General features: G+C 40.0%; 5 protein-coding genes and 2 pseudogenes across 12 annotated transcripts; 1 reads left to right on the top strand and 6 right to left on the bottom strand.

Moving 5' to 3' along the window:
• Positions 1-360: 360 nt before the first annotated feature.
• LOC137734537 (uncharacterized) lies at positions 361-1,330 on the bottom strand (annotated as a pseudogene).
• A 667-nt stretch (positions 1,331-1,997) lies between these two features.
• LOC137734874 (uncharacterized) lies at positions 1,998-7,062 on the bottom strand. Of its 3 annotated transcripts, none has more exons than XM_068474185.2 (10): positions 6,833-7,062; positions 5,504-5,725; positions 5,154-5,287; positions 4,989-5,033; positions 4,855-4,908; positions 4,384-4,488; positions 4,077-4,280; positions 3,904-3,989; positions 2,662-3,680; positions 1,998-2,549 (listed from the first exon to the last, which is right to left on the bottom strand). In XM_068474185.2, exons 2-10 carry the CDS (start codon positions 5,679-5,681, stop codon positions 2,275-2,277), a joined length of 2,100 nt encoding a protein of 699 aa, XP_068330286.1. In that variant the 5' UTR covers positions 5,682-5,725; positions 6,833-7,062; the 3' UTR covers positions 1,998-2,274. The 3 variants fall into 3 exon arrangements, with proteins under 3 accessions (XP_068330286.1, XP_068330285.1, XP_088553086.1); XM_068474184.2 differs by having other exon boundaries at positions 5,504-5,681; positions 6,833-7,059; XM_088696960.1 differs by having other exon boundaries at positions 5,154-5,278; positions 5,504-5,681; positions 6,833-7,031.
• Positions 7,063-8,305: 1,243 nt separating this feature from the next.
• On the top strand, positions 8,306-10,784 carry LOC137733971 (uncharacterized protein At3g49055-like). 2 transcript variants are annotated; one of them, XR_015964234.1, is made up of 5 exons: positions 8,306-9,317; positions 9,403-9,479; positions 9,839-9,945; positions 10,048-10,164; positions 10,307-10,784. XR_015964234.1 is itself a non-coding variant. In XM_088696958.1 (5 exons), the coding sequence occupies exons 1-5, from the start codon at positions 9,225-9,227 to the stop codon at positions 10,652-10,654; spliced, it is 747 nt and encodes a 248-aa protein (XP_088553084.1). In that variant the 5' UTR covers positions 8,320-9,224; the 3' UTR covers positions 10,655-10,784. The 2 variants fall into 2 exon arrangements, 1 of the variants encoding a protein (XP_088553084.1); XM_088696958.1 differs by having other exon boundaries at positions 8,320-9,317; positions 9,834-9,945.
• Positions 10,785-10,787: 3 nt separating this feature from the next.
• LOC137734536 (F-box/FBD/LRR-repeat protein At1g13570 pseudogene) lies at positions 10,788-11,498 on the bottom strand (annotated as a pseudogene).
• Positions 11,308-13,609, bottom strand: LOC137733973 (Oxoglutarate/iron-dependent oxygenase). The gene is made up of 7 exons (XM_068473197.2): positions 13,414-13,609; positions 12,817-12,936; positions 12,645-12,702; positions 12,453-12,554; positions 12,272-12,329; positions 12,005-12,177; positions 11,308-11,906 (listed from the first exon to the last, which is right to left on the bottom strand). The coding sequence occupies exons 1-7, from the start codon at positions 13,482-13,484 to the stop codon at positions 11,553-11,555; spliced, it is 936 nt and encodes a 311-aa protein (XP_068329298.1). The 5' UTR covers positions 13,485-13,609; the 3' UTR covers positions 11,308-11,552.
• A 422-nt stretch (positions 13,610-14,031) lies between these two features.
• On the bottom strand, positions 14,032-17,066 carry LOC137734072 (uncharacterized). Of its 3 annotated transcripts, none has more exons than XM_088696959.1 (6): positions 16,958-17,066; positions 15,660-16,377; positions 15,281-15,339; positions 15,009-15,137; positions 14,518-14,653; positions 14,032-14,427 (listed from the first exon to the last, which is right to left on the bottom strand). In XM_088696959.1, exons 2-6 carry the CDS (start codon positions 16,362-16,364, stop codon positions 14,152-14,154), a joined length of 1,305 nt encoding a protein of 434 aa, XP_088553085.1. In that variant the 5' UTR covers positions 16,365-16,377; positions 16,958-17,066; the 3' UTR covers positions 14,032-14,151. The 3 variants fall into 3 exon arrangements, with proteins under 3 accessions (XP_088553085.1, XP_068329439.1, XP_068329442.1); XM_068473338.2 differs by having other exon boundaries at positions 16,597-17,062; XM_068473341.2 differs by lacking the exon at positions 16,958-17,066 and adding an exon at positions 16,760-16,900.
• Positions 17,067-17,875: 809 nt separating this feature from the next.
• LOC137733738 (uncharacterized) lies at positions 17,876-22,601 on the bottom strand. Of its 3 annotated transcripts, XM_068472907.2 has the most exons (11): positions 22,130-22,581; positions 21,953-22,039; positions 21,597-21,740; positions 20,758-21,515; positions 20,434-20,522; positions 20,214-20,317; positions 20,028-20,127; positions 19,578-19,653; positions 19,334-19,445; positions 18,715-19,246; positions 17,876-18,621 (listed from the first exon to the last, which is right to left on the bottom strand). In XM_068472907.2, the coding sequence occupies exons 1-11, from the start codon at positions 22,428-22,430 to the stop codon at positions 18,129-18,131; spliced, it is 2,796 nt and encodes a 931-aa protein (XP_068329008.1). In that variant the 5' UTR covers positions 22,431-22,581; the 3' UTR covers positions 17,876-18,128. The 3 variants fall into 3 exon arrangements, with proteins under 3 accessions (XP_068329008.1, XP_068329007.1, XP_068329009.1); XM_068472906.2 differs by having other exon boundaries at positions 20,758-21,740; positions 22,130-22,601; XM_068472908.2 differs by having other exon boundaries at positions 20,758-21,740; positions 21,953-22,050; positions 22,130-22,592.
• Positions 22,602-24,226: the final 1,625 nt, after the last annotated feature.

Here is a 24,226-nt window from a genome sequence, read left to right as displayed (position 1 = left end):
TATCACCCTGTATTACAGATCTCTCCTTTACGGGAGAGAAATGAGATGGAAGTTGATCAAACTCTTGAAAACCACGGTCGAAGGCTTAAATTAAGCATGTTTGTTGCTTCAACAAATTGCCTTCTTATTTTCATTTTCTCGTCGGAGATGGAAGCAAAGTACTTGGTTTGGATATATGAGAGATATATAGAAGAGTTCAAGATGGATGGTGGAATAGACGAGCCAAAATTCACTTCTACACTTCAATCAACATCGATATTGTTTTCAAGTTGGTAATTACCATCTGCATAATCTATTATGTATAAGGTTACTTTATCATAAAAAACTTGACAGGATTTATCACAAAAAACATCAGTGTTACTTAAAAAAGGGTTATGATATTAAAACTATTACTTGCCTTTTAGTGCGGCCGACATGGGATTCAATAGAATACATGTACAAGAAAACGATACGCAAAGTGAAAGCTAAAATCCAAAAATTATTTTAACAAAAAAGATCTAAACTCCAAAACACCAAGTTAGCAACGGCAAGTCCTCTTCCAAGAAGCACTCTTCTTTCTGCAGCTGCGTCACAACCACCACCAACACACACTTTGGAGAATTCGTTCCCAACCCAATCCATAAGCGTGAAAATCTTCTTTGCGCTAAAGAAAACCGGCATGAAAACCCTAATCGGCGTCGAAAACCTATCGGAATACGCCACTCCGTCCATAAAAGCTTGACTAGCAAGTAAAAACACGTGCGGGACAGCAGCTTCGATGCCTTCTTGGTCTCCTTCCAAAACCCCGTGAAATATATACGCTATCGGCAGGGCGAGGCCCAACACGGCGCCGAAAGCCGGGCCGGTTTTGACCATTATGCCCTCGGCTTTGAAGACTGGCGGGTCTTTTGAAGGGTCGTCGGATTGAGGCGGGAAGGCGAATTTGCCGAGGAAGAAGATGTAGACAACAGAGAAGAGCACAAAGGCAAAGTCTAGAGGGCTGACCAAGCCGCTGGCGGCGAGGAGTGAGGACCACCATGACGATGAGGGCGTTGAGCTGCCAAAAGGAGATGCGATTCGCCTTGGGGGCGGTCTCCATGGTTTGGCCCCTCTTGGGGTTGAGGTACTTCAGGGAGCTTGCGGGGACGTCGTCGTTTTGTTGCTTGTATACATGTTCTCGTTCTTCTGGGAGGTTGAGGTCTGTGGGATCAGCCATTTTTTCTTGGTTACGTGGAAGTTACTGGAAGCAAAGTAAGAGCTCGATCAAAGTTAAGTAGGGGAGAGAGGGGATGGTGGATTTAGGCATAGAAAGCTGAGACGAGAGTGGACACGTGGCAGTCGAGTAGGGATTTGATTTGTATACGTGCAATAATAACCAATAAGTAGACAAACCGCTTGCTTCTTGGATTGTTATCGAATTTTCAGTTTGGACTGGTTACATGTAAATGCGTGTAAGAAGAGACGCCGTGGAGGTGCAACCTTCTGGGAAACGAGCATGGCCCATGGAACTTGGTCATTTGAATAGGCCTTGCAAGCGGATCATGTTTGTTGATGGATCGTATTTGTTGTGTTCGTATTATTTTTGTGTCATATCGTTATCTTAACGTATCATGTCAAATTCATTATCTTAATTATTTCTTAACATGTTCTTAATATGACTAGTTAATAAGTTTTTAATAAGTAATGAGATAATAATCCGATTCATTAATAAGCTGATCTAAAACAGTTTTACTTTCGTGTCATCTCGCGAAACGGATCCCAACAATAGAGGAAATGCATTCGATTGGGTAGTCTACACAATCGAATTTGATAAAAAAAATATTCAAATTTGATCAAAATTCTTGTATAATACACCCATTTCAACTTCAAATGTTGTAACCTGAAATGACATCACAAATGGACCTAATAAACAAAATGCCCGTCCAGAAACCGACTCATTTGGTCTGTCGATCTCACTGACGACGCCATCAAGACGGTACAAAAAAATGCATGGCAAATTGGCAACGAAAACAGAAAAGGACGGCTCAAACCACAAAACCAAATTTATTACACAAATTTTTGACAAACAGAAGAAAATCTCACTAATCAATCTTTGCTATGAAAATGAAAAAAGGACGGAACTATAACAAAAGGAAAAAAATCTTATCTTCCAAAACTTGTTCTTCGATTTTCCGACAGAAGACCGCTGGTAAAAACTGGACCCCTCTGCTTCTACGAATATAATCACTGGCTAAACTGTGCACGTTGTATAACCCCGAAAAAAGAAAAGAAAAACCATCTCTTTACCCTCGATTACTAGGCAACTGCGCTATGTTTCGGAATGTACTTAATCTTCACACCCTTATCATGCTTCGTCCTGCGCCTGACTTTAGCAGCTCCAGCAGTTGGCAAATCAAATGCGTCTCCATTTGCAAGCCGGTTTTCTGCATTGCCAAGAATGCTGCGTTTAAACCTCGATGGATGAGTCGCTGCAACTTCGCGGTCATCTTGATTTTCTGGGCATCTGGGAGGTTCAGAGTCTTGGAATAGAACCAATTCCACATGATCTGCAGCAATAGCATCCTTCCATCCTGCACAAACAAGACGTGTACTTATTGTATAGTATTTTTAATTAACTTCAACGGGGAGCAGCTTGTACAAAAGATAAAATAGAACAAGATATAATAATGGAGCTGAACTCACTCTGTGCAAGAAAATCTTTTGCCGCATGGCTAGAGAAGCCCAGCCTTCCAGTTTCATCGGGGTGAGTTGAGCCATTCCCGTTTCCAACATTATGGCCATCCACAACACACGATCTTTCACAATTTTCACTGTGAAGGTTTTGGCTGTTGCCCCTTTCAGCTACCACATTTATGTCAGATTCTTTGCTGCCGTTCTGAATTGGCATAGGACCTTTTGTTCCATTCCGGCTCACTGGCCTCCAAAGCTTCACTGTTGACCGGTTTGTGCCACTCTGTACCAGATCAGGTTTATTGGTTTTATCCTGAGAATTGTCCTTTGGTACTTGACCCTTCTCCAAAAGACACTCATCGTGAACACCAGCCTGATTATTACTTTCCTGGCAACAATTTCCAAGATTGACTGGTATAGAACCAATCAAAACCTCACGGTTCTTGATTTGATCTGGTTCAGATGCTACTTTCTGCACTCCAGCTTTCAAACTCCTCCCATCATATTCTGGTTTAGGCTTTCGACTCCATACTCTATTGCCACTGGAAGCAGCCCTTGCATCCCTGTGGTTACCATGGTGTTGTGTGGATGAATGCTTCGATGTTTGAGAACTATGACCTCCATGAAATCCATTGGGCACACCCCGCTGCGATTTTGGAGACAACTGCCATCGAGCAGCCGCACGCCGACTACCATTTCCTTGCACCACCCGCCGTTCAACATTTGGTCCACTCACCGAATCAACATGTCCAAAGCTAACTCGAGTCTGAGATTCGGGATCCGCACTTACATCCGTGTTTGAGAGTTGGAATGATTCAAGAGATAAGCAGGCATGATCCAGCATATCTGAACTGGCCGTGTCAGAATCAAATGTTGCTGAAGGACTAGATGTTTCTACGAGTGGCACAGCATCCAGAGTTTCATCAATGTTCTCCTTAACATCGATCTTCTCCCCATGTCCTTGATCCTTTTCCTTCTGTTCTTTCTGCCTAAGCTTCTTCTGCCTTTTCCTTTCCAACAGCTCTGTTTGCCTACAGTTATTCAGAAAATAAGACCAAACAGATTATGCAAATGCAACTGATAAAAAACAATAGGCAACAGCTTAATCAGTCATGCTGGCCTATACTCTACAGAGTGCCGAGTTTAAGGAGGTGAGTTTTTTAAGAAAAAGGTAAAAGGCACCGAAAATCTTCCCACCAACACAATTAAAAAACAGAAATGTGCTGAAAATCAAATAGAAATGCTTGTTTGTACCTTCTTTGAGCAGCTTCTTCTTCCTCCACTAGCAACTTCTGTAACCTCAAAGCTTCCGTATCCTTGTCAGCATGCCAGGCTTTCAACTGAGCAAAGAATCACCACAGGTTTAAACGCGATAAACAGAGTAAAATCAACTATATCTAAAAATGGAAAGGAAGCAAGAAAGTTACCAATTTCTGTTCCACCAGGAAGCTTGTACAAGCAACTAAGTTTTTTGATTCAAGGCCAATTTTCCCAGCCTCCCCATCAAAAATATATCTCTGCATTGATATGGCTGTCCCAGACAGAAACGTCATTTCACTTGCATCATCGAGGATAGAAAATAACTCCAGGGAAGATATGGGAAACCTGGAAGGTCTAGCTTGAACAATATCCTGGATAAAAAGAAAAGAATCATAATATCACATCCATATAACAGGCAACGTGGCAGTTCATTATAATAAATACTCATACACAAGAAAAAGAATAATGTCTTACCAGAAGGGCTGAACCGGCCTTCAAATAAATGTGGGGGAAAGGAGAAAATCCCTGTTTCCGTATAAGTGTTGTCAATGCCTTTATAATTGAAGACCCTGGAACTTCCTAGAAAATATATTAAATTAGGAACTCTCCTTTAAAAACTGTTTCTTTCACATGATTGCACTTAAGTAACAATTTAAGAAATAAAACGTAGAAGCTAAATAAAGATGACACCAGCACAAATAATATAGTGACTTTGAAAAAAATGAAGCCCACTAGAAATTAACTGGAGGAAGGGGCGAAGAAAAAATCATGGTAATTCAAAACTACGATCTGTGAGGACAAAAACGCAATTACTGTCCTACCTTAGTTTATGTTTGATGAATCTAAGCACAAGAAGGAAAAAAATGTCACTTAATACCATACGACGGAACATGATAATAACTTATGATGCATGCCATAAAAACAAAGGCAAGTAACAGAAAATACCTCTAAAGTCACATTCTTGAATGATACAGCTTCTTTTGCGTCTTCTGGCGAGAGCTGGACAAAGACCAAATCATGGAAGGGTGAGCACATACACTAGGAAGAAGGTAGCATTAATGTATTCAAAGAATAAATACCTTATCCCAAAATTCACCTAGAAGCTCCCTATTTTTAGAAGAATCCTACAAGATGTAAACAAAATAAGCATTATGAACAAAATGGACAGCAAAAGATGCTCACAGTCGCAACAAGCAGAAAAACAATATAGACAAATTTACAACAGTTAAAAATAGAAGGGAAACCTTGTCAAGCTTTTTCAATCGGTGGTGCACACGTATGTGTCTTCTGTAGTTGATGGATGAGCAAAACTCTCGAGGGCATTTGTCACACTTTTGCATCTGCACTTTAGGAGAGTGCAGGGGCCAACCTGGAAGTTCTGCCAGAGTAACGTGTGTCATCAAACACTTAGAAACAAATTACCTTCTTATGACATAATATGTATATTAAAACAGCCATTGGCCTTTGCAGTGGACCAAGAAAGGCAAACCAAATGCAGGATACTCCCCATTAGGTATGGCAGAAATCTCAATCTAATGGTGCACTACTTCTATAATCAAATAAAGTTGTGATTATACGAAATAGTTTCTAGTACCTTGTTGGTCTAAGGCATGAAGTAGCTGAATCCAAGGGACTGGGCTATCCCCGGCCCTTGAGAAAGAAATAGATGGCTCTTTTGCAGCTTGTCTGATGATAGTGTCAAGGGAATCACTTTCCTCCTCTGATTTCATAGCATACAGAGAGTTTGAGGTCGTAGGTTTAGCAATTGACATCTATACACACACAAACTTCATATCAACCAGAGCACCGGGTGTCTCTGTACAAAATATAGGACAAATAAAAACAAGGTGAACATCTAGTGACTAAGTGACATTCAATTGAACTGGATTGAGGCACGAATATGCCGCATCTAAAGTGGATGCAGCAGTTGAAAGCAAGCTCAGGGCACAAAAGCATCCTATTTCATCGACATTACAGCTAAATAGATTTATTTCCAAACAAGTTAACGTGTCTAATAAGTCCAACAATGTGCGCTTATCAGGAAACATAAATTACAACATCAATGGACATCGTAGTTTACAGAACAGAATAATTCTCGACCATATTATCAAAGAAGCCACAATCATATTACATGTGTTCTTGTACCGAACTTAGTAATGCAAAAAAGAATTAGAACTTCCACCTAACAAAAGAAATTCAAATAACTTAATTATTTCACCACATAAACAGCTACCTAAAGATCCATCGATTAAACAACGATGAATAGAATGAAATCTGAAGAAAAATCTACCATAAAAGATAGGAAGTAACCAAAAAGGTGAAAACCTACAAAATTCAATATCCTAAACATATTATGAAATACAGATCCACCAGAAATATTGCACAGCGAAAAGTGCCTCTGCCTACGCATCAAACGAAACATTTATCCATATACCTCGTTATAGAAACATAATCATACAACAAAATCGAAATAAAATCAAGAGTAGGTGAATGAACATATGAGGGGAAATTGAAAAAAGGATAGGAAACTTCAATAAATCTCACAGAATCGGCATGCCGGAACTCAAAATCATAAACATGCAAAATCAAACTTAACCAGAGACGACTGTAAGACTTAGCTACGTTGAAATTACACCATTAACGATTCCAAATACACCACAAATACATACACACAGATATATATAAAATTTGAAATCTATAGGTTTCCTCTTCTCATTGCACAGATGCAGAGTTCTTACCAGCTATCAAACAGAAATATAATTCTATTGAAAAAAAAAAAAATTAAGACTACAAAAAGCATGAATTCGGCGAAGCTTGGTAAGGTTTGGAAACACGTGATCTGTGATCGATTTGTGATATATATGTATAAATGTATAGATATATACGTGTGAGAAGAAAGTGAGGCAGTAATCGTTTTACGTACCAGTGGAGGCGCGAGCAGAGATCGGTTGGAAGAGAGTGAGGACGTCGGGCGATCTGCGGGAATCGGAGCAGGAGGGAGGGAGATTTGGAGTGTTTGGCGGGAAGGAAAATCGCCGAGAAAATTCGAGAAAGTGACGAGCCGAAGGGGAACGGAGAGATAGAGTGGGGGAGTCCGTAAGGAGAAAATATAAAGGCGAGAGATGGACGAAGGAAGGGAAAGCCTTCTGTCTCTGTGCAGTAAAAGGGTAAAATAATTAAATAAAACGAAAATAAAAATAAAAATAAATAAATTTGAGATTACGACTGGAGAGGACGGTAGGGTTTATCTCACGCGCAGAGTGAGAGAGTGAAGGGGTGGCCTTGGGAATTGAGAGATTGACAGCCCTAAGTTGTTCCCCTGGGAGAGAATTCAGTTCAATATAATATTGGGCTTCGAGCCCATTCGCTAAGATTGGGCTTTAGGTTTTTTTATTTATTTATTTTTTTAATACGTCTTGAGATTATTGAGAATAGTGATCTTCACATTCTCGTTTGAAAGATAAAACTTGCGGGCGACAAATAAATTAGTTATGATTAGATTAGATGCGTTCGGTCCCTCCAATGTATTAAGATTCTTTTTTTTTTTTAAGGAAGTGTTATTGGCACTCTAAAAATCATATTCTATACTCTTCACAAGTGTATTTTTCTTTCTAAATATATAAAATTTGGAGTGTAGAATAAGAAATTTGGAGTGCCAACAACAATTCCATTTTCTTATAGTTTTCAATGTTGTGTTTGAACATTTTCCTCTGTTAAAAAAAAGAAGTATAATTAGACTAAGATTCATGAAATTCGTATGACTTTTTTCTGTCCAGAGGAGGATTGATATATTCCAATTGTATCTGATGTAAAACTTTTTAATCTTCACAGTCTCACACAGAGATATGATCCAAGCCAATTTACCTAGCCTGCGCATGTGTACTTACTTCACTCTTTAAGTTTTATTTTTTGGTCAAAACTTCACTCTTAAGTATTGACTCTATTTACTAATAATCTTTTACTATACACAGAAAATAAAATAAAAATAAAAAGAATGTGTGGTTAATCATTTCTCTTATTTAAAAATACTATTGACTTGTCACTCGGTATTACGTTATGGTGATATTCCTCTTCATTTGGAAGTAAGAGGTCTTATGTTCAAATTTCGTAGATGAAAAATTCGATATTAAGCTACCCACTGTGTAACTTACCTGAACTTCTCCTGCCTTTATTATAAAAATACCGATCTACTCATAAAAAAAATTAACTTTTTTTTTCTTAAACGTGAGCATAAGCGCTTTTAGTTGTCGAATCGAAAAGCTCATCACGCAAAATCCAAGCCAACACTAAGCCCAATTGCAACAACCCACATTTAGAGAAAAAACCCAAAATTTTCTGGCCCACCAGAAACTCCCGCGCCAAAACCCAAACTTCTCCTTTTCCATCCACACTTCTTTGACTGGTAGTTCTGAAACTCCCTCTCAGTCACGCACTATTCATGACTCTCTATAATCCTCGTCTTCTCCATGGACCATGGAAAACCCTGCAGAAACACTCCCCGACCCCCAAATCAACGGCCCAGATCCCCCGAACGACCCAGAAACCTCCGAACCCGATCATGTACTTCTCGCCGAGCTCGAGTCCCTCTGCCAGTTGCACCAGAGCCTGCTATCGAAGGCGGCGGCGATGGAGGAAGAGTCTAATAACATCCGGCAGCAGAGAGACGACGCCCTGGCTCGCAACGCCGAGCTAAGTAAAGTCGTCGGAGAAATTTCCGGCGAGAGAGACTCTCTTCGCGGCGAAATTCAGAAGCTCGAAGATTTTCTGAGAGAAAAGGAAGACGGGTTTGCTTCCAAATTGGAGGAGGAGTTGAAGACGAAGGAGGCGATTGAAGACGAGGTGCGAGTTTGTCGGGAGACGATTGAAAGGTTGGAGCTTGAGAGAAAAGAGAGAGATGGGTTTTTGATGAAGTGCTTGGATTCGCTCCGATCGACCAAGGAGGGCTTTATCGGAATAATGGACGGCGTCAGCGACGAAAAGGCTGAGAATAGAGCTGAAGAAGCTGAGGGGACGGGTGCGGAATCGGAATTCGACCCAGAATCGAGGGCGGTTTGGGAGGAAATTGAGGCGGTTGCGAGGCTGGCGGCTTCGGCGGAAGAGAAGGGTATAAAGAGTTGAGGAAGAAGGAGAAGAAGGAGTTGGAGAAAAGCGTGGTGAGTCTGACAGAGGAGAATAGGGATATCAGCAGCTTGCTGAGGGTTGCTCTGGTGGAGAAGGAGGCGGTGGAGAAGAAGTTGAAAGGAAACAACGAGCAGAAGCAGGTGGCGCTTTTGCAGATTGCGGAGAGGGGTTTGCAGAGAGTTGGGTTTGGGTTTATGATGGGAAGTGGGGGCAATGAGCAGTCGCTGGAGAGTTCCGCCGGAAGTAAATCAGATAGTAGTGACTTTGAAGAGGGGGTTATCAGTCTGGTGAGTTCAATTTTTCGTTGTTTATGTTGTGCTAATTTATGATTTCTCCCTTTGTTTGATTTTCGTGTTTGATTTTTCGTATCAGGCATCGACTGTAGAGAAGATAATGAAGAACCTGCGGCTTGAGATCACTCAGCTGAGAAGATCTCTGGAAGAATCTAGGTAATTCGTCATCAAATTGTGAGGATATTTGAATCTGCATTTGTATTTTGGTTTGTTGTGAGGTAGGCCTGGCTATAGAAGATATCGCGTTGGTTCGGTGTTATTCACCTGAATTTGGATTTCGAAATCATGTAAATTATGCAGTTCTTAGTTCTTACGAACGTTCAGAAAAAAGGAGGACGTTGTTCAGTCGAGGGAAACAGTAACTGTTTGAGTATGATTCTCGAAATTATGTGATGAAAACTTGTCACAGTTCAAGTGTTTTACGAATATGAATTTCTGCAAGCGCCACTCTAACCGTACTGTACTATATATGTTGAGTATCGTTGATTTAGTTGTCGATTACCATGCCAGGTCAGACACTGAGCGCTTACAGAGTCTTATGGAGAAGCAAGCTCAAGAAATTTCGGAAAACATGCAGTACATCAAGGAGTTAGAAGATAGAGAGAGGGCGTTAACTCAAAATGTAATGGCTAGTTGTATAACAAACTCCGTTGTTTGTTTGCCTTGCATTCCTAAAGCGTACTCACCTTATTGATGAAGTGTTTTCTCGTTTTATGGTTGTAAGGTTGAAGAACTCGTGGTCGAAACAAAGGAAAGTGAAGCAGAGGTTGTTAGATGGAGAGAAGCTTGTGAGCTAGAAGTTGAAGCCGGGAAAACTGAGATAGGAGAACGTGAGAAAGTGGTATGTTTGTATTCCCCGTTGTGAATTGCTTCTGATTGCTCGTTGTTTCCCAGTCGTTTACTAGGATTTTGTTCTACGCTTTATTTTCTTATCTGGTGTTCTTTAATTTAGAGTCTCTCACTTTGGTATGTTATTTTGTTAGATCGCCATTCTGAAGCAAGAATTGGAGAAGACAAAGGCGGCTTTGGACGTGTCAAATGGCAAACTGAAGCTGAAAGAAGAACTTGCAGCAACCGCTATGGCTGCACAAGCAGCAGCAGAGAGGTCCCTGCAGCTGACCGACAGCAGGACATCAGGACTGCGGAAGCGTATAGAAGAACTATCAAAACAAGTAGAAGAAGCAGAGAGCAGAGAGCGCAGTAACCGAAGGGTGAGATGCATATGTTGGCCATGGCGACCCCTCAAAGCTGCCAACAATGCACAAAACAGGATCGGGCCTGTAAGACGGTTGCTACCAGAGATGCAAGCCTTGCTTCACTCCAGCGGGTGATAAGTCAGTTACTTTTCGGTTCAAATCAGTTGTATTTGTTTGAATCAGTTTCTTCGTTTAGTTTTAAGATGCAAATAAACAATTGCTCGAGCACAGTTACAATGTGCAATGTTAAAGTAACTTACCAAGATTTGAAGTTCCTTTCAGCTGGGGACGCTCGTAATCAAGGGAAGAACTAGTTTCCCTTTGGCAACCAAAAGCAGAGTATTTTCAAGACAGATATCCTTAAATTCGCCTTCGAGACAAAAGAATCTGCGATTTGGAGCGCGGATGTTTAGAACTAAGCTATCAAAGTATGACAAGGCCAGACTCTAAGTAGAGGGCAACTGGAAATAAGACTTTCAATTTGCATCAAGAGTAACCAAAACCTGATCAAGAATCCACGATTGAGGCTCTTCATACACAAAAATCCTTTAAAAGCAGGATTTGGATCCAACTCGCAGCGAAAGAGCTCCAAACGGCTCAACTTTTTACAGTAAAAATGGCACGAGGGCACGCTAAACCACTCACCTTCCCCCAACTTGAGAACCAAGCTTTGATATCATTCCTCGAAAGGAAAAGCATCCATTGATCTATATCCGGGTAGCTCTGCAAGTATGAAGTCGAAAGCTGGAACATGTGAACGGGTCCTTGGTGAAGAAAGAGAGCTCGAGTAACAAAATCTATGAGGCTGTTTTCAACAAGACCTCAGTAATTTGATAAACACTGGCATTTTATGCTAGGTTGGCGAAAACCAACATCCATAGGTTACCCTTAGGATATTACACAACATAGAATCTTTAACGCTTTAAGAGCTTGAACCTCTGACAATTAAAATTGCAAGCTCAAATGAGAATGGTACCATGTCTTTAGTATGTGCACTGTGGAAACAATAGTTCCTGCAAGTCCCGTTTGGCCATCAGCACACATTACAACTCTTCCTGCAAGTCCCGTAGTAATCAGGGGAACCAACCATGAAAACTGGGTTCCTTTGACACTCCCCCATCAAAGCCCACCTGGGACAGTTACTGTCTTCATCGGTGCATTCACTGCTCCCAGAATCGGATGAGATCTTCTCACCACCAATGGATTTAGCATGAAGGAATTTTGTGGCACACCACATTTCCCCTTCAAGTACAGGGCATCTGGTATGTGGACTGCTCTTGTCCGGTGATGCATTCGGATGAAGAGTGAAAAACAAAATCGCGTTCCCTTTAATGGGTCTCAAGATGCTGCTGCTCCTTCTACAATCAGACCGGACCTTGCTTCTCAGCTGAGAGAGAGTTTGAACCACAGTTAACAATTTAATATACCACAATAAATCACAAACCTATATTGAAACGCGAAATACAATGATAGTTTCTCTCTAACCTGTGATTCGGGGAATAGAATCTCACCACCACGAGTGACATTTGAGAGATACAAAACAACTGTTGCTAATAAAGGCTCGGTTTGTTCCAATGTGGACTTGTTACCGAAGTAGTTGAAATTCTTGTCACCCTCCTCGTTCCCAAAATGGAAAACTTGTAAAGCTCTGCTGTTCTCTGAAGGACAAACACAAGAACTACATGTGTAAGGTAGATCAAGTCAGCCAGTTCAGGAACTGAAGACCATAGCAACAACAGCAAGGGGAGATACCTTTCGGAAGGAAAGTCCAGGCTGAAATTCTTGCCTCAATCCTTGAAACTACCTCATCCTAACAACCAAAAGACAGTTAATTAGAGAAAGGGTTTTGGAGTATTTGCATCGCCAAACATTAAGCGGCATACAGCAACGAAATGATTAACAAAACACACTTCAACAAATCATGAAATTCTACCTCCATGACCAAGGGAATTTCTAAGCTTTTAAGCAGCCTCATGGTGTCGGTGTTTCCTAACTCATCATATTCGGTCACAGATTTATCTTCTCCCCCGAGTGCCTAGGCGCCAGAATACCAATTTTAGAACTACTAAGCAGCCTTAACCGATTAATATGCTGAAAGTCCAAAAGGATAACATGAGGGATATACCAAAGAAACAAGGTGGTCACACTCCTCATCTGATAGAAAACCTTTATATAAAAACACCCTATTGCAAGAAGGATGACGAAGTTAGATTCTCAAAGCAACAAGACATTACACATTCCCGGAACTGGAAACCTTGCGAAAATCATCATACAAGAAATTCAACAATGTACCTGACCTTGGTTGCCAAGATAGTTGGACAACGCGTGACGGGTCAATTCGGTTAGAATGAACTGAGTGGCCAAAATGTATGACAGTTTCTTGGATGGTTTCCTTACTCCTTAGTTCCTTTCTCCCACTGAAACAAAATAGAGAGAGAAAAAACATTCTTCATTCAGTTTGTAAGAAGCATAATATTCTTATTAAAGAGCGACCTCAAGCCAACAAGGCTTCCCGCTTTGCAAGAGACAAAAATATTCCTTACTCCAACGACTCGAACCCGTGACCTTTGGTTACAAAGGAGCAACCTTTCTGTTGCACCAAGGCTCAGAATATAATCTTATGCTAGGGTTTTCAGGAATTCGTCCAAAAATATGGATCAAAATCATTATCCCTCAAGCAGAATTAGACAGATAATTAACACTCTGAATTTCAAGCATCTGTGCCCAGAAACCCATCAATTGATGAACGAGAAAACGAGGCTGAATTGAGATAATTTCAATTAAGAAAGCAATAATTGTGAAATGTATTAACAAATCCCTAATTAGCGTTACGGTAAGATTGAATCGCAAATAAAATGGAGCTTGCGGAAAGAAAATTGAGATGAAATTCTTACATTTCGGCAGAAGAGCTGAAGAAGGAAGACGTAACGGAAAGAAGAAGGAAGATCGAGGCAAGGGAGGCCATTGAAGCTGAAGCTCCTCTCCTGCGTCAAATTTATGAGCTAGTTGATCCGAGAGTCTGAGAGGTACTACTTGCCTCAGCTGCACTAAACCCCTTTTTTCTCTTCTTTTCTGTTAAATGTACAACACTTTGAAGCAGTCAATTTCCCCTTAAAAATAATAATTTACCAAACAAGATTCCGCTATGAAGAAGAATTTTCATGCAACGACATATCGTTTCGTCAGTATCCCAAATTAATTACACATTGTCACTAGAAAAGTTTAAAGCAAACAGTAACGTGACCAATTTTAAATACCATCACAATGATTGTCAAGCCTTTGTAAGTAAATTTCTCCCTCGGCATTCGTTGTAAATTTAGTACTTTCATATGCGTCCATTTTTGTTCAAACACTTAGTCCATTTTTGTTCAAACACTTAGACAACTGTATTAATTATCATTAGATGAATGCAATTTGATTTACGTACAACCAAATCTCGGAATTTAAACTCATTCCAGCTAATTTGGCATCGCAGAAAACCACAACTTTTGGCTAAAGAAAAAAGCACAGAATGAATCAATGAAATCAAATTTATTATTTACTCTATGTTTTGTACATGAAACAATTACAGTAAAGATCAGTCACTCCTTATCAAACAATAGTAATAACGACGACAATCACTCCGTTCTTGTTCATTCTTTTCTCTCGAAAAACCGCGCTGCGAAGGACTTGCTTTTCTTAGTCGAACCAAACGAAGATTCCCCGCTTGATCCATACGATTGATCTTCCTCGTCCTTCTCGTCAAAAGTTCCGTACGGCGATGGTGAATATGCATGAGGCACGGCCAATGTGACAGCCCTCTGTAATGCAGCCTTGTACTCTTCTGTGTGTTCTTTGGCTAATGTCTCCTGCCGCTCCATTCTTTGCTTCGACGGAATCTCCATAATATGATCTTTCTGCAACATTAACTGAAGAGAGGGGAAACACGTACAGAGGTTCAGACACCGGCGAGGATTTTAAGCTTTAAGATCTACATGAGGCTTGAGCTAAAAACTTACATCCAGAGCCCTTTGGGCTTCTCTCTCTATCCAAATGATGGCGTGGTCGGAAGTGGCATTACAAGAAAGAACGATGTGCTCAAATCTCCCATCGACCGGAACTGATGTCTTGACAACAGGGGGAAATCTTCCACACCTGCAAACAAAAATATGTAGATGGGAGATCTTTTAACAGCATAACATCAGAAGGTACTCCCAGCTCAGCAATATCTATTAAACTGCTATATCTTTGGTTCAATGTGGATGTCGAAAATCCGTCCAAACAGCAGGTATCACTGTATAACATCCCTAATAGAAAGGATACAGTAGTTAATAGGGCAGGATATAGGTCTCTAATATACTATGTTTGATTACAATACAACTGAATTTACACATTGCACAACGACCGCACATTGACAGAAGCAAGAACAGAAGTGAAAACTTGTCCTTGGTATGCAGTTAGGTAAGCAGATGATCACAGTTAAGTATTGATCATTAATGCCTGACAATACCTAAAAGGCTTTCTCTCAACAATGTGATAAAGGCGGCCAGGTGCATAGAGCCTCCTTGGATCTTTGAGCATCTTCTCCTCAGGTATACATGTGTCCCTCATGCATCGTAGGCACAATATGCACGGCAAACTGTTAAAAGTATCAAATATAACTTTAATCCAAATAAACTCAATCCAAAATTGATGTCATCGCCAAACTAATTCTCAAAATATTAGTATGCCTTCAGCTATGAACAAACAATGGTTAAAAACAGTTATCAGAGCCATCTATACCAGAAAAGTGACTTGAAAATGTCTTCCAAGGGTGTAGCAGTCCGCGGTAAGAAGTCATCCTGGTCCGGCATAATGACCACAATCAAATCTAAGAATGTATTGACAGAACCACCACTACTTCAAGATTCTCAAAGTAAATTTCATAGAGGCGGAGTACATCATTTTTCTATTTAGTTATGAATGAACAAGCTTCCACACATTGCCAACACAGATACACATTAGACAAGGAGATTTTGGGATGAAAATTTACACAAATATGAGACAAAAGATGCCAATAAGTATAAAATCTAAGGCTGCAGAAGCATAATAAGATATATACGGTATACCCATTTAAACTTATTGTACAAAATAAGAACAAAGAGAGTTAGTAAATACTTACCTGAAGCACAACAGAATTGATGACGTCTGCATATCTGACAGCTAAGTTCAATGACATACACCTTGCCGGTGCAATAGCATAGCCCCTAACCCTCTTCCGATCAATGTCCCCCAACCTATCCCTGTTCTGCACTACCACCATGGTTAACAATGCTGCTACACCTGACCCTAGGGAGTGTCCTGCGAAAGTCAAAGTATAATTTGGATACTTCTGCACCAGATCTTTCAAAATTTCACACTCTGCATCCATAACCCATTGAGCAGATTTCAATAGCCCGTTGTGAACATACCCGCCATCAAATTTCCTCTTTCCCAGCTTATTATCCATCAGAACTGCATAGTCACTCTCTCTTGCCAAGTTAAGGCCTCTGAAGGCAAGAACTATATCAGCATGATCGTGATCAAGATACAATATATAAGGAGGAGCTAGACCTCCGGTATCTTCATAAGTCTTTTTCAAGATTAACCAATCTGGGTTAATTCCATACCCACCGGGCGGTTCCCAAAGAGGGCATCGAAGGTCATCTTCGTAAACTGCTAGAATGTAGCGGCAAAGGCGAGGAACAGGCTCGAATTCTTCAGCAGTGGAAAGGCCCCAAGTCTCACTGTCATGACCCGCTGTGTGGAGGCATCGCTTCCACGCCCAACGGGTACATGCCAGACAATAAACACACTCAAGTATGGGACACCCACATAGGATTGACATTGAGTCCTACAGTCTAAACATACTATGACACATCAAAACTCAGAATTCACAAAACACCAATCCCTAAGGACATTTCAGCAGCACATAAACATTCGGATTCTCGCAAACTCAAAACAGGTATTCATTGACTAATGTTCAAAAGAAATCTCAGTAGAAGCACATCAAACACAATGTTATATAATTTGACCCCAAATTACGCAAAATTGAAACCAAAGCTGCTATCTTTTCATACCCAGAAGCTGAAACTTGACAAAGAGCTCAATTGGCTCAACTGAGCCTCCACCATTACTGTATTTTGATGCACTCATAAAATCTTCAGCAGCTGAAACGATCACAATTTCTACATCCAGCAAACACCAAAATAAAAGAGGAAAAAGCAGAGAGAAGGAAAGTACCCGATACCCAGAAACCAAGATTTCGGTTTCGATCAAATACTGGAGTCTCACGGCAAATACACGAGAATTTTCACAAGATTTGAGAGCATGGAGTTCGTTTTCAGGATGAAATTAAAGCATGATTTTTGCGTATATTATACAAATTTGATACCATTAAGTTAAATATTCAAATAAGCAGTGAAAGGAGGGTGGTCGTACCTGCAAGTCAATGCCCATTTGGTATTTTATGATTACTTGGAAGGGGGTGGAAACATGAAGAAGGTGCGTGGTTGAGGCCAATCATCACTGTTGGCTTCCATTTGCAGTGGCAGTTGTGTGAATTCAATCGATTTACAGTGGCATTTGTTTCGTTTTATTCACTTTTCCTCTACCGTTCTCGCGTGCACGGTGGTCCATCTACTTTTGAGTCTCGGTGGAAGTATTATTTTTACTTCTCAGATATTTTTTATAATTTTCAGTAATCGAATCAAATGAATTGAAAAATATCAATAATTAAAATTAATATGAATGTGTGAGAGGTAACAATATGTGTATGAATAGCATTATTTTAACATATTACGAATTTGTGATGAGAAATAAATAATTATGGCGGTAACACTTCTTTAACCATGCGTGGGTCAAGCTTGATTAGTCTTAAATTCTTAATCAAATTCGTAAAAAAAAAATTCTTAATTACGTATGAAACAATGTTAATTTTATTATACGTTCTCGTTATTCATGTAAGTTGAACAAGTTAAGAGAAAAATGATTCTATAGCTTGATTAAATTAAGATATATTCATCACTTAATTTCCAAATTCACGTTAAAAAGCAAACTTGAAACTTTAGTTGCTCATATTATACTACGTCTAATAGTTTCTTTCACTAAACTTCAATAGAGCAGGAAGCAACCGGGGAGTCGGGTCTTTTCGGGTGGAGACATCCAAGCGGATCGGAGTAACCGAGACCTAGAGAAGAAAGGAAGAGTAGCAATGCGATTGTTAATTTCTCATTTTATGTTAATTTTTTTCACCAGATCTATGATAGGATCATTCATACTGTACTAGCCAACATGACTTTGGAGTGACGGAAAATAAGACGAAATAAAAAAACTAGAGTAAAATGAACACAACAAATCTTTGATTCAAGGCAAATCTTATTTTCTGGATCTAACCATTCCATTGAAAGTGTAAGGGGGCAATTTTATTTCGGTTCAGATATGTGATTGTGTACTTATTACAAAAGACTGCCTAGCTAAGCATCAATGGTATAAATAGACTCTATACGAATCTTGATGGATTGTGCCCTTCATCGACAAATTCTCAAAACTGTTTTACATTTCTGACTACTCAACAGCCCGACGTCCAAAATTTACTGTTAAGAGATCGCGGTCATGCCTTAAACTTCTGAGTGAGTTTCCCCACTCCTTCCCTACAATCTTCTGCGACACGCTTCGCACCTTCTTTGACGGCCAAGCTAAACTCCAAGGTGCTTTGCTGCAGCTCTTGGGCCGATCCACTGGCCTTTGAAATGGCGGCGTCTTTTAGTTCTGCAGCCCCTTTTCCTGCCTTGGGGATCCACTCCCTCAAATTGGATATGAGCAAGGCTATCTTTTGGATGATCTGATCAATTATATCTCGGGATTTTCCTTTTATATTTGTGGCTAGTGCCTTCAGCTTGTCCATTAAATTCTCCGCCCTGTTGGCAGTTCCTTCAACCGAGAACTGCTTGCCAGCATCGAGCCATGTAACCTCACCCAAGGCATCTTCTCGGAGGTTGTTGTCAACAACTACCTTGATTCCCTGCCTCTCCCAGCGATCTCTAGCCTCCTCAAGTACTTTAGCATGTTCTCTTGCTCTTTTTGCCTCATCTTCAGCCCAAGCCCTGGATTAAAAAGATTAAAGTCTTAGAATGTTGGGTGAAAAATACGAATTCACTAGATGCCTAACAGATGCATAAGACTTGGAAGCTAAATACCTGGCCATGGACAAGGCTTTCCGTTCAACCTCTAGATCATACTGTAGGCGTGCAATCTCCTGGCTTTCGGTTTCTGCTTCAATCCTAAGTTTGCTAATTCTTTCTTTTTCATAGGATATCTCTACTTTGTTACTCATTACGCTCTGCAATTGTTCCTCCACCTCATGCCTTAACTTAGACAGAACTTCCATTTCCGATTCAACAGCTGCATGCTCCTTCATCAAGGCAATATTATCTTCCTCTCTCTTAGACCTTAACCTTTCCAATTCACGTCTTGCTTCTTCAGCCATTTTCTCAACGGCATCAATTTTTTCCCTCTCCAAGGAAAGATCCTTCTCAAAATTTGCATTCACATCCTTTTCAACTTCAGCTACTAAAGCATTATGTGCATCCACAGCATTTTCTGCTATAGATTCTGCTTCAATACGTGCAAGCTCCTCACTCACCGAGTCAGAATACTCTCCGGTTGCGAGGGCAATAGCAGCCTGGGCTTTTGTTACTGGCTTATCCGGCTGGAAGAGTCTGGTGTAACCTTTAAATCAAAATTGAAAGAAATGTTAACTATCAAACCCGTAAAATTGTGTGAATATTAGAAATACAGTTACGAGCCATGACTCACCAAATGCAAGAGCAATAATACCCTGTTCTCCAGATAGGTCAGCAACAAGTGCAGGACATGCATCTGGATGTATCTTATCAGCGTCTATAAAACCAGAAATTCGGTACAGGACCTGTGCAAATGCACATAACAAGTAGAGAATTAATAATTCAGAATAATAAGTAGAGAATTAGTATTTAGACCTACAAGCAGAAGAGTAGCTCAAAAAGAATAAAACTGAAAACAAGCTTATACTGTTAACAACCTCCTTGTCAGCTTTGGGGAGATATCTTTTCTCTAGGGCCATCTTCCAACTTACAAGATCCTGCCGTGATAGAGGGCTGCAGCAAGGAATTGCACAAAAAAAAAAAGGAAAATAAGAAAAACCATTACCTATGTAATTTCGCCTAAATTCTGGAACAAAAAGCAAATCGATGAACATTTAAATGCAAGCAGAGAAACATATTAAACAAATATAGATAAGTTACTAAAAAAATACTGCAAGGCCTCACAACTAGAGCAGCTAATTTCCAAAGGTAATGAGACCATGCAATGAAACAAGTACTTGTAAATTTTCAATCATGAACAGTCAGGATAATTGGTTTGGAGGAGATACACCCGGCGTATTTAGAACTAGACCAAAATAATGCCAAGTGATTTCAATGAAACAACAAACTGAAGAGAGCACTACATTACAAGGAATAAAATATACTACCTTTCAGGAGAGAAGTAGAAAGGACTGTCATCTTCATCCATGGAAGAACGCATATCCTTTCTTGACAGCTTGCTAGAAATAAGTCCAGCTTCAGCCAAACCTGAATGGATGCAGGGAAACTATAAGCAAACAAAGCCTATCACACTATCACTTACGCTACACCACAGAAATCTAACATGCTCAAACCTTGAATGGATGGAAAATCAGGGTCTTCAGGTGTAATATCATCAAATGCAAGCTCAGTAACATTCTCAATATACATAGAAGGATATACTTTAGAGATTGAGTTCCTACAGTTAACACGAAGAAATTATGTCAGTACGTGTAGACCTATAATATGCCTCACAAATTTAAAAAGAGACTATATGTTGTGAAGATTTATATCTTGTCATGGAGGGTTTTATACCTTGAAAGAGCACTACTTGCAGAAACCAACCAACGAGCATATTCACGTCGTGTACACAAATCACCAGGTTGAACATCAGCCTCTATGACCTGAAACAGTTGTCATATTCAAATTACAAAAAGGAAACTGGCTTAACATCTATGCAACCAAAACCATAAAAAATAATGAGAACAACATCGCAATCTGTGTCGAAGATTTCCAATTCAAAATTTGTCAAACTAAAGGACTCAAATGCAACAATAGGATTGAATGTTCATACAGAGAAATTGTTGTAAAGACTTTGGAACAAGGAAATTAGAAGCAAAATATGACAATATATCATACCTTTAACACTTGCAGCGCTGCGAATGCCTGCCCCTGAACCTGATCAACAACGGCAGGAACCAAAACCTTCCCAGGTGGCACCTGTAGAGCTGCAGAAACTACAGTTGGAGCAGGTATGCCAGCAGAAGAGAAGGAATTCCCAGCATTTGGTAATTGTGACTTGTTTCTAGACAACTCACTTTCAATTATGGTATTCGTTTCCAGGGATGAACTAATTCCCTCAGCTAAAACCTGCAGTGTTTTGCTCATTTCAAGGTTTTCTTCGGTTGAAGATGAGGGTACAGTCCCTATGTTATCTTTAGACGATACCTGAGGTTCTAAAATTGTGTTTGACTGTGAAGTAAGTGAAACATCCAGAGCTACAGGTTCATTGTATTCATGTGCAACGACACTTAAAGAAGAAGACTCAAAAGTGGAAATATGATTTTCACTTCTCCCGGGTATTCCATCCTGGGGTTCAGTGCTAAGGTTTGAATCAGAGGCTTGCAAGTTAGTTGGTTCGACACTGACTAGGTTCCCTTTAAGTTCAGAAGCCAAATCTCCTATACCTACAGTGAGGCTGCTGTCAAAACCCTCAATCTCAGAGGCAACAAATGAATCATTGCCATTATCAGATTCAGACAGATCAAATTTCCTTGTGAATGTTTCAGATTCAACTGATTTGTCATCGGAAGTTGATTCAAGTGGTGAATCTCCTTTATCAGAAGCATTATTGATGGCATTGGCTTCAGTACCTCCGGATGTGTTTTTAAAATCTCCTATATCATAATCATTTTCAACTCTAATTTCATTGGGAGACTCATCAATTTCTGGAGATGAAGAAGAATCCTCATTAGTACCTGTCCTTCCTTCCGGACTACTACTGGCATCATTCTTCACATTGCTTTGATCATCTACATCTTCTGCAGTTCTATGATTTTCATCATCATATGTCAATGATCGCTCCTGCTGCGTTGTTAACGGCTCCATCTGTTGTTTTGGGCCTGAATACATCCACTTACGTTTTAACATATAGCCGAAAACAAGAAATACGTCGACTACAGCTCAAGGCAAACATGTTCCATAAAACACATATCATACACAACCATAAACAATACAAGATACAAATACTTCCATTTCCATCAACATCATCAAATTTTCAGTCCATGTAATTCAGAGCTTGATTAGTATCAAAAGAAACAAGGCAGCTACTTACTTGAATTGTTTCGCTTTCCCAAAGACAATGCCGCAAAAGTAAGCCCCGCAACAAGAACGACTCCGGCAACTCCAGCTCCCACAGTCCCTGAGAGCAAACTATTCCAAAAATGTTAGCAGCCAGACAGAGAATAAATGATATGAAAACGCCAATCTAATACAGTCGAACAATTATTACCTAAAAACCATTTCTTCCTCTGTGAGTCCAATGACTCTTCCCCATTATCTGAATTGGACCACCCTTTAAACCCGTCAGCATTTGAATTCGACCCGACCCACGAACCCCCATTGCGACGGGGCTCCAATTCAGCCCCGGACCTCTCATTGCCCTGAGCAACGCAGAGCACTCGGGCCCGACGATCCAGCTTCCCCAATCGCCTACGTACGAGAACGGAGGATGCTTTACCGCAATTGCCGCAATTGAAAGCGAAGCGAAGCTGGAGGGAGCTCGGAGAGCAAGTTGCAGTCACTGTCGCCATGGAAATTCACCGCTGCTGGTTTCGGATTGGGGGAAATTACACCCAATTGAAACGCATAGAGAGCGAGAGAGAGAAGCTTCGGTGGGGGAAGTTGAAATTAGGTCTTTTACAAGCTTGAATTTGGGAGAGAGAAGATTGAAATTATTGAATTGCAGATATTTTAATTTCATTGTCTTTTTATTTATTTTTTTGGGTGGTATTTTGATTTTAAAGAAAATTGTAGCTATGGTCCCTTAACTTTAACTCAATTGGAGTAATGATCTATTAATTAAAAATCAATTACCATTGGTCTCTCAACTCATCAAAACGTACAACTATGATCCCTCAACTAAAAATTCATTACTATTGGTCCCTCAACTTTAATTCAACTGGAGAAATAGCCCCTTAACTTTAAACCAATTGTAGCAATGGTCCTTATAATATAACTCGTTTTGACAAAAATTTTGACATAATTGACGAAAATGACCATAATTACACACTTTGATGAGTTGAGGGACCTTTATTATATAAATGGTTATTCTAACGTAACTTATTTTGACAAATTTTGACGAAATTGATGAAAAATACTATAGTTACACATTTTGATAAGTTAAGGGACCAATAGTAATAGATTTTTAGTTGAGGGACCATTGCTACAATTTACTTTTGATTTTATTATCTATTGGTGGACATGGAGGAGGTATTTTTTTTTGTTTTGTTTTTGTTTTGTTTTGGAATTTTTGAGATGAAGTGCAATATTCATTTATTAGTAGAAATACGTACATAATCAAGAATAGGGTGCTAACAGTGGGCCTTAATAAAAATCTTGTCTAGGCTTTTAACCCGATCAAAGGAAAAAATAATATTCTACACCAAATTAACTATTAAGACTATCCTCCAATAATAAATCAGAAATAAAATCAAGGGGTTCTTTGAACCAAGAAATTGGGTGATCAATCGTTAGACTCAACCGTGCAAGCCGATGTGCCACTCTGTTCGTCTCTCTTGGTCCGAAAGAAATCTTCCATTGCTTAAACCCTTGAATGATCTGCCGTGTATCAGCAAACAAGTGACCAAAATGACCATGCAAAGTTGTTCCCGCATTCTGAATAACAGCAACCACCATGATAGCATCCCCTTCCACCTGCACCTATTCCTCAATCCAATGTCGAGCAAACATAGCTCCTGCCCATACAACATCAACCTCTGCATGCATCGCTGAGCTAACTCCAATTTCCCGAACCACCATTGTAGCCATGAAACCTCATGTTGAGTTTCGAACAACAATCCCTATACCCCCATATGAACCATTCACATCCCAAGCAGCATCAAAGTTACATTTTATCCAACCAAAATCCGGATGTTTCCACTTCTGAACACGAATTCCATTCCTTGAATTTTGACAGCCACGTTTGGGCTTTAAGTTGCACATCCAATGGTGATGCATCCACACTTTCAAAGAAACTCATTACGGACCTTCCAAACGCTCCATACCAACACAAGAATCAACTCAAAATTGTCTTTAGTTATTGTTTTTGCCATATTGATCAACCACCCACCAAAGCCCTCCCCTACCCTCAGAAACATGCGAATTCCCAATGGACTACCAAACCAAATAGCAGCTGATCGTGGACACTATAACAAAGCATGTTCAACTGTCTATGCCTCTTTATCACATAACCCACATATATCCTCCGTAAAAGCCTGTCTATTCTTCAAATTCACTGGCAATGTGTTCATACACCCACACCAAACACATATTTTGACTTTCTCTGGGACCTTTGCACGTCACAGAGCTTTCCATAGAAATTTTGTCT

Source organism: Pyrus communis, chromosome 7 (genome assembly GCF_041283825.1).
Source record: "Pyrus communis isolate YQ-2024b chromosome 7, ASM4128382v1, whole genome shotgun sequence".
Lineage (NCBI taxonomy): Eukaryota > Viridiplantae > Streptophyta > Magnoliopsida > Rosales > Rosaceae > Pyrus > Pyrus communis.
Note: the sequence above shows the minus strand (reverse complement) of the source record. Positions and strands in the feature narration are given on the sequence as shown.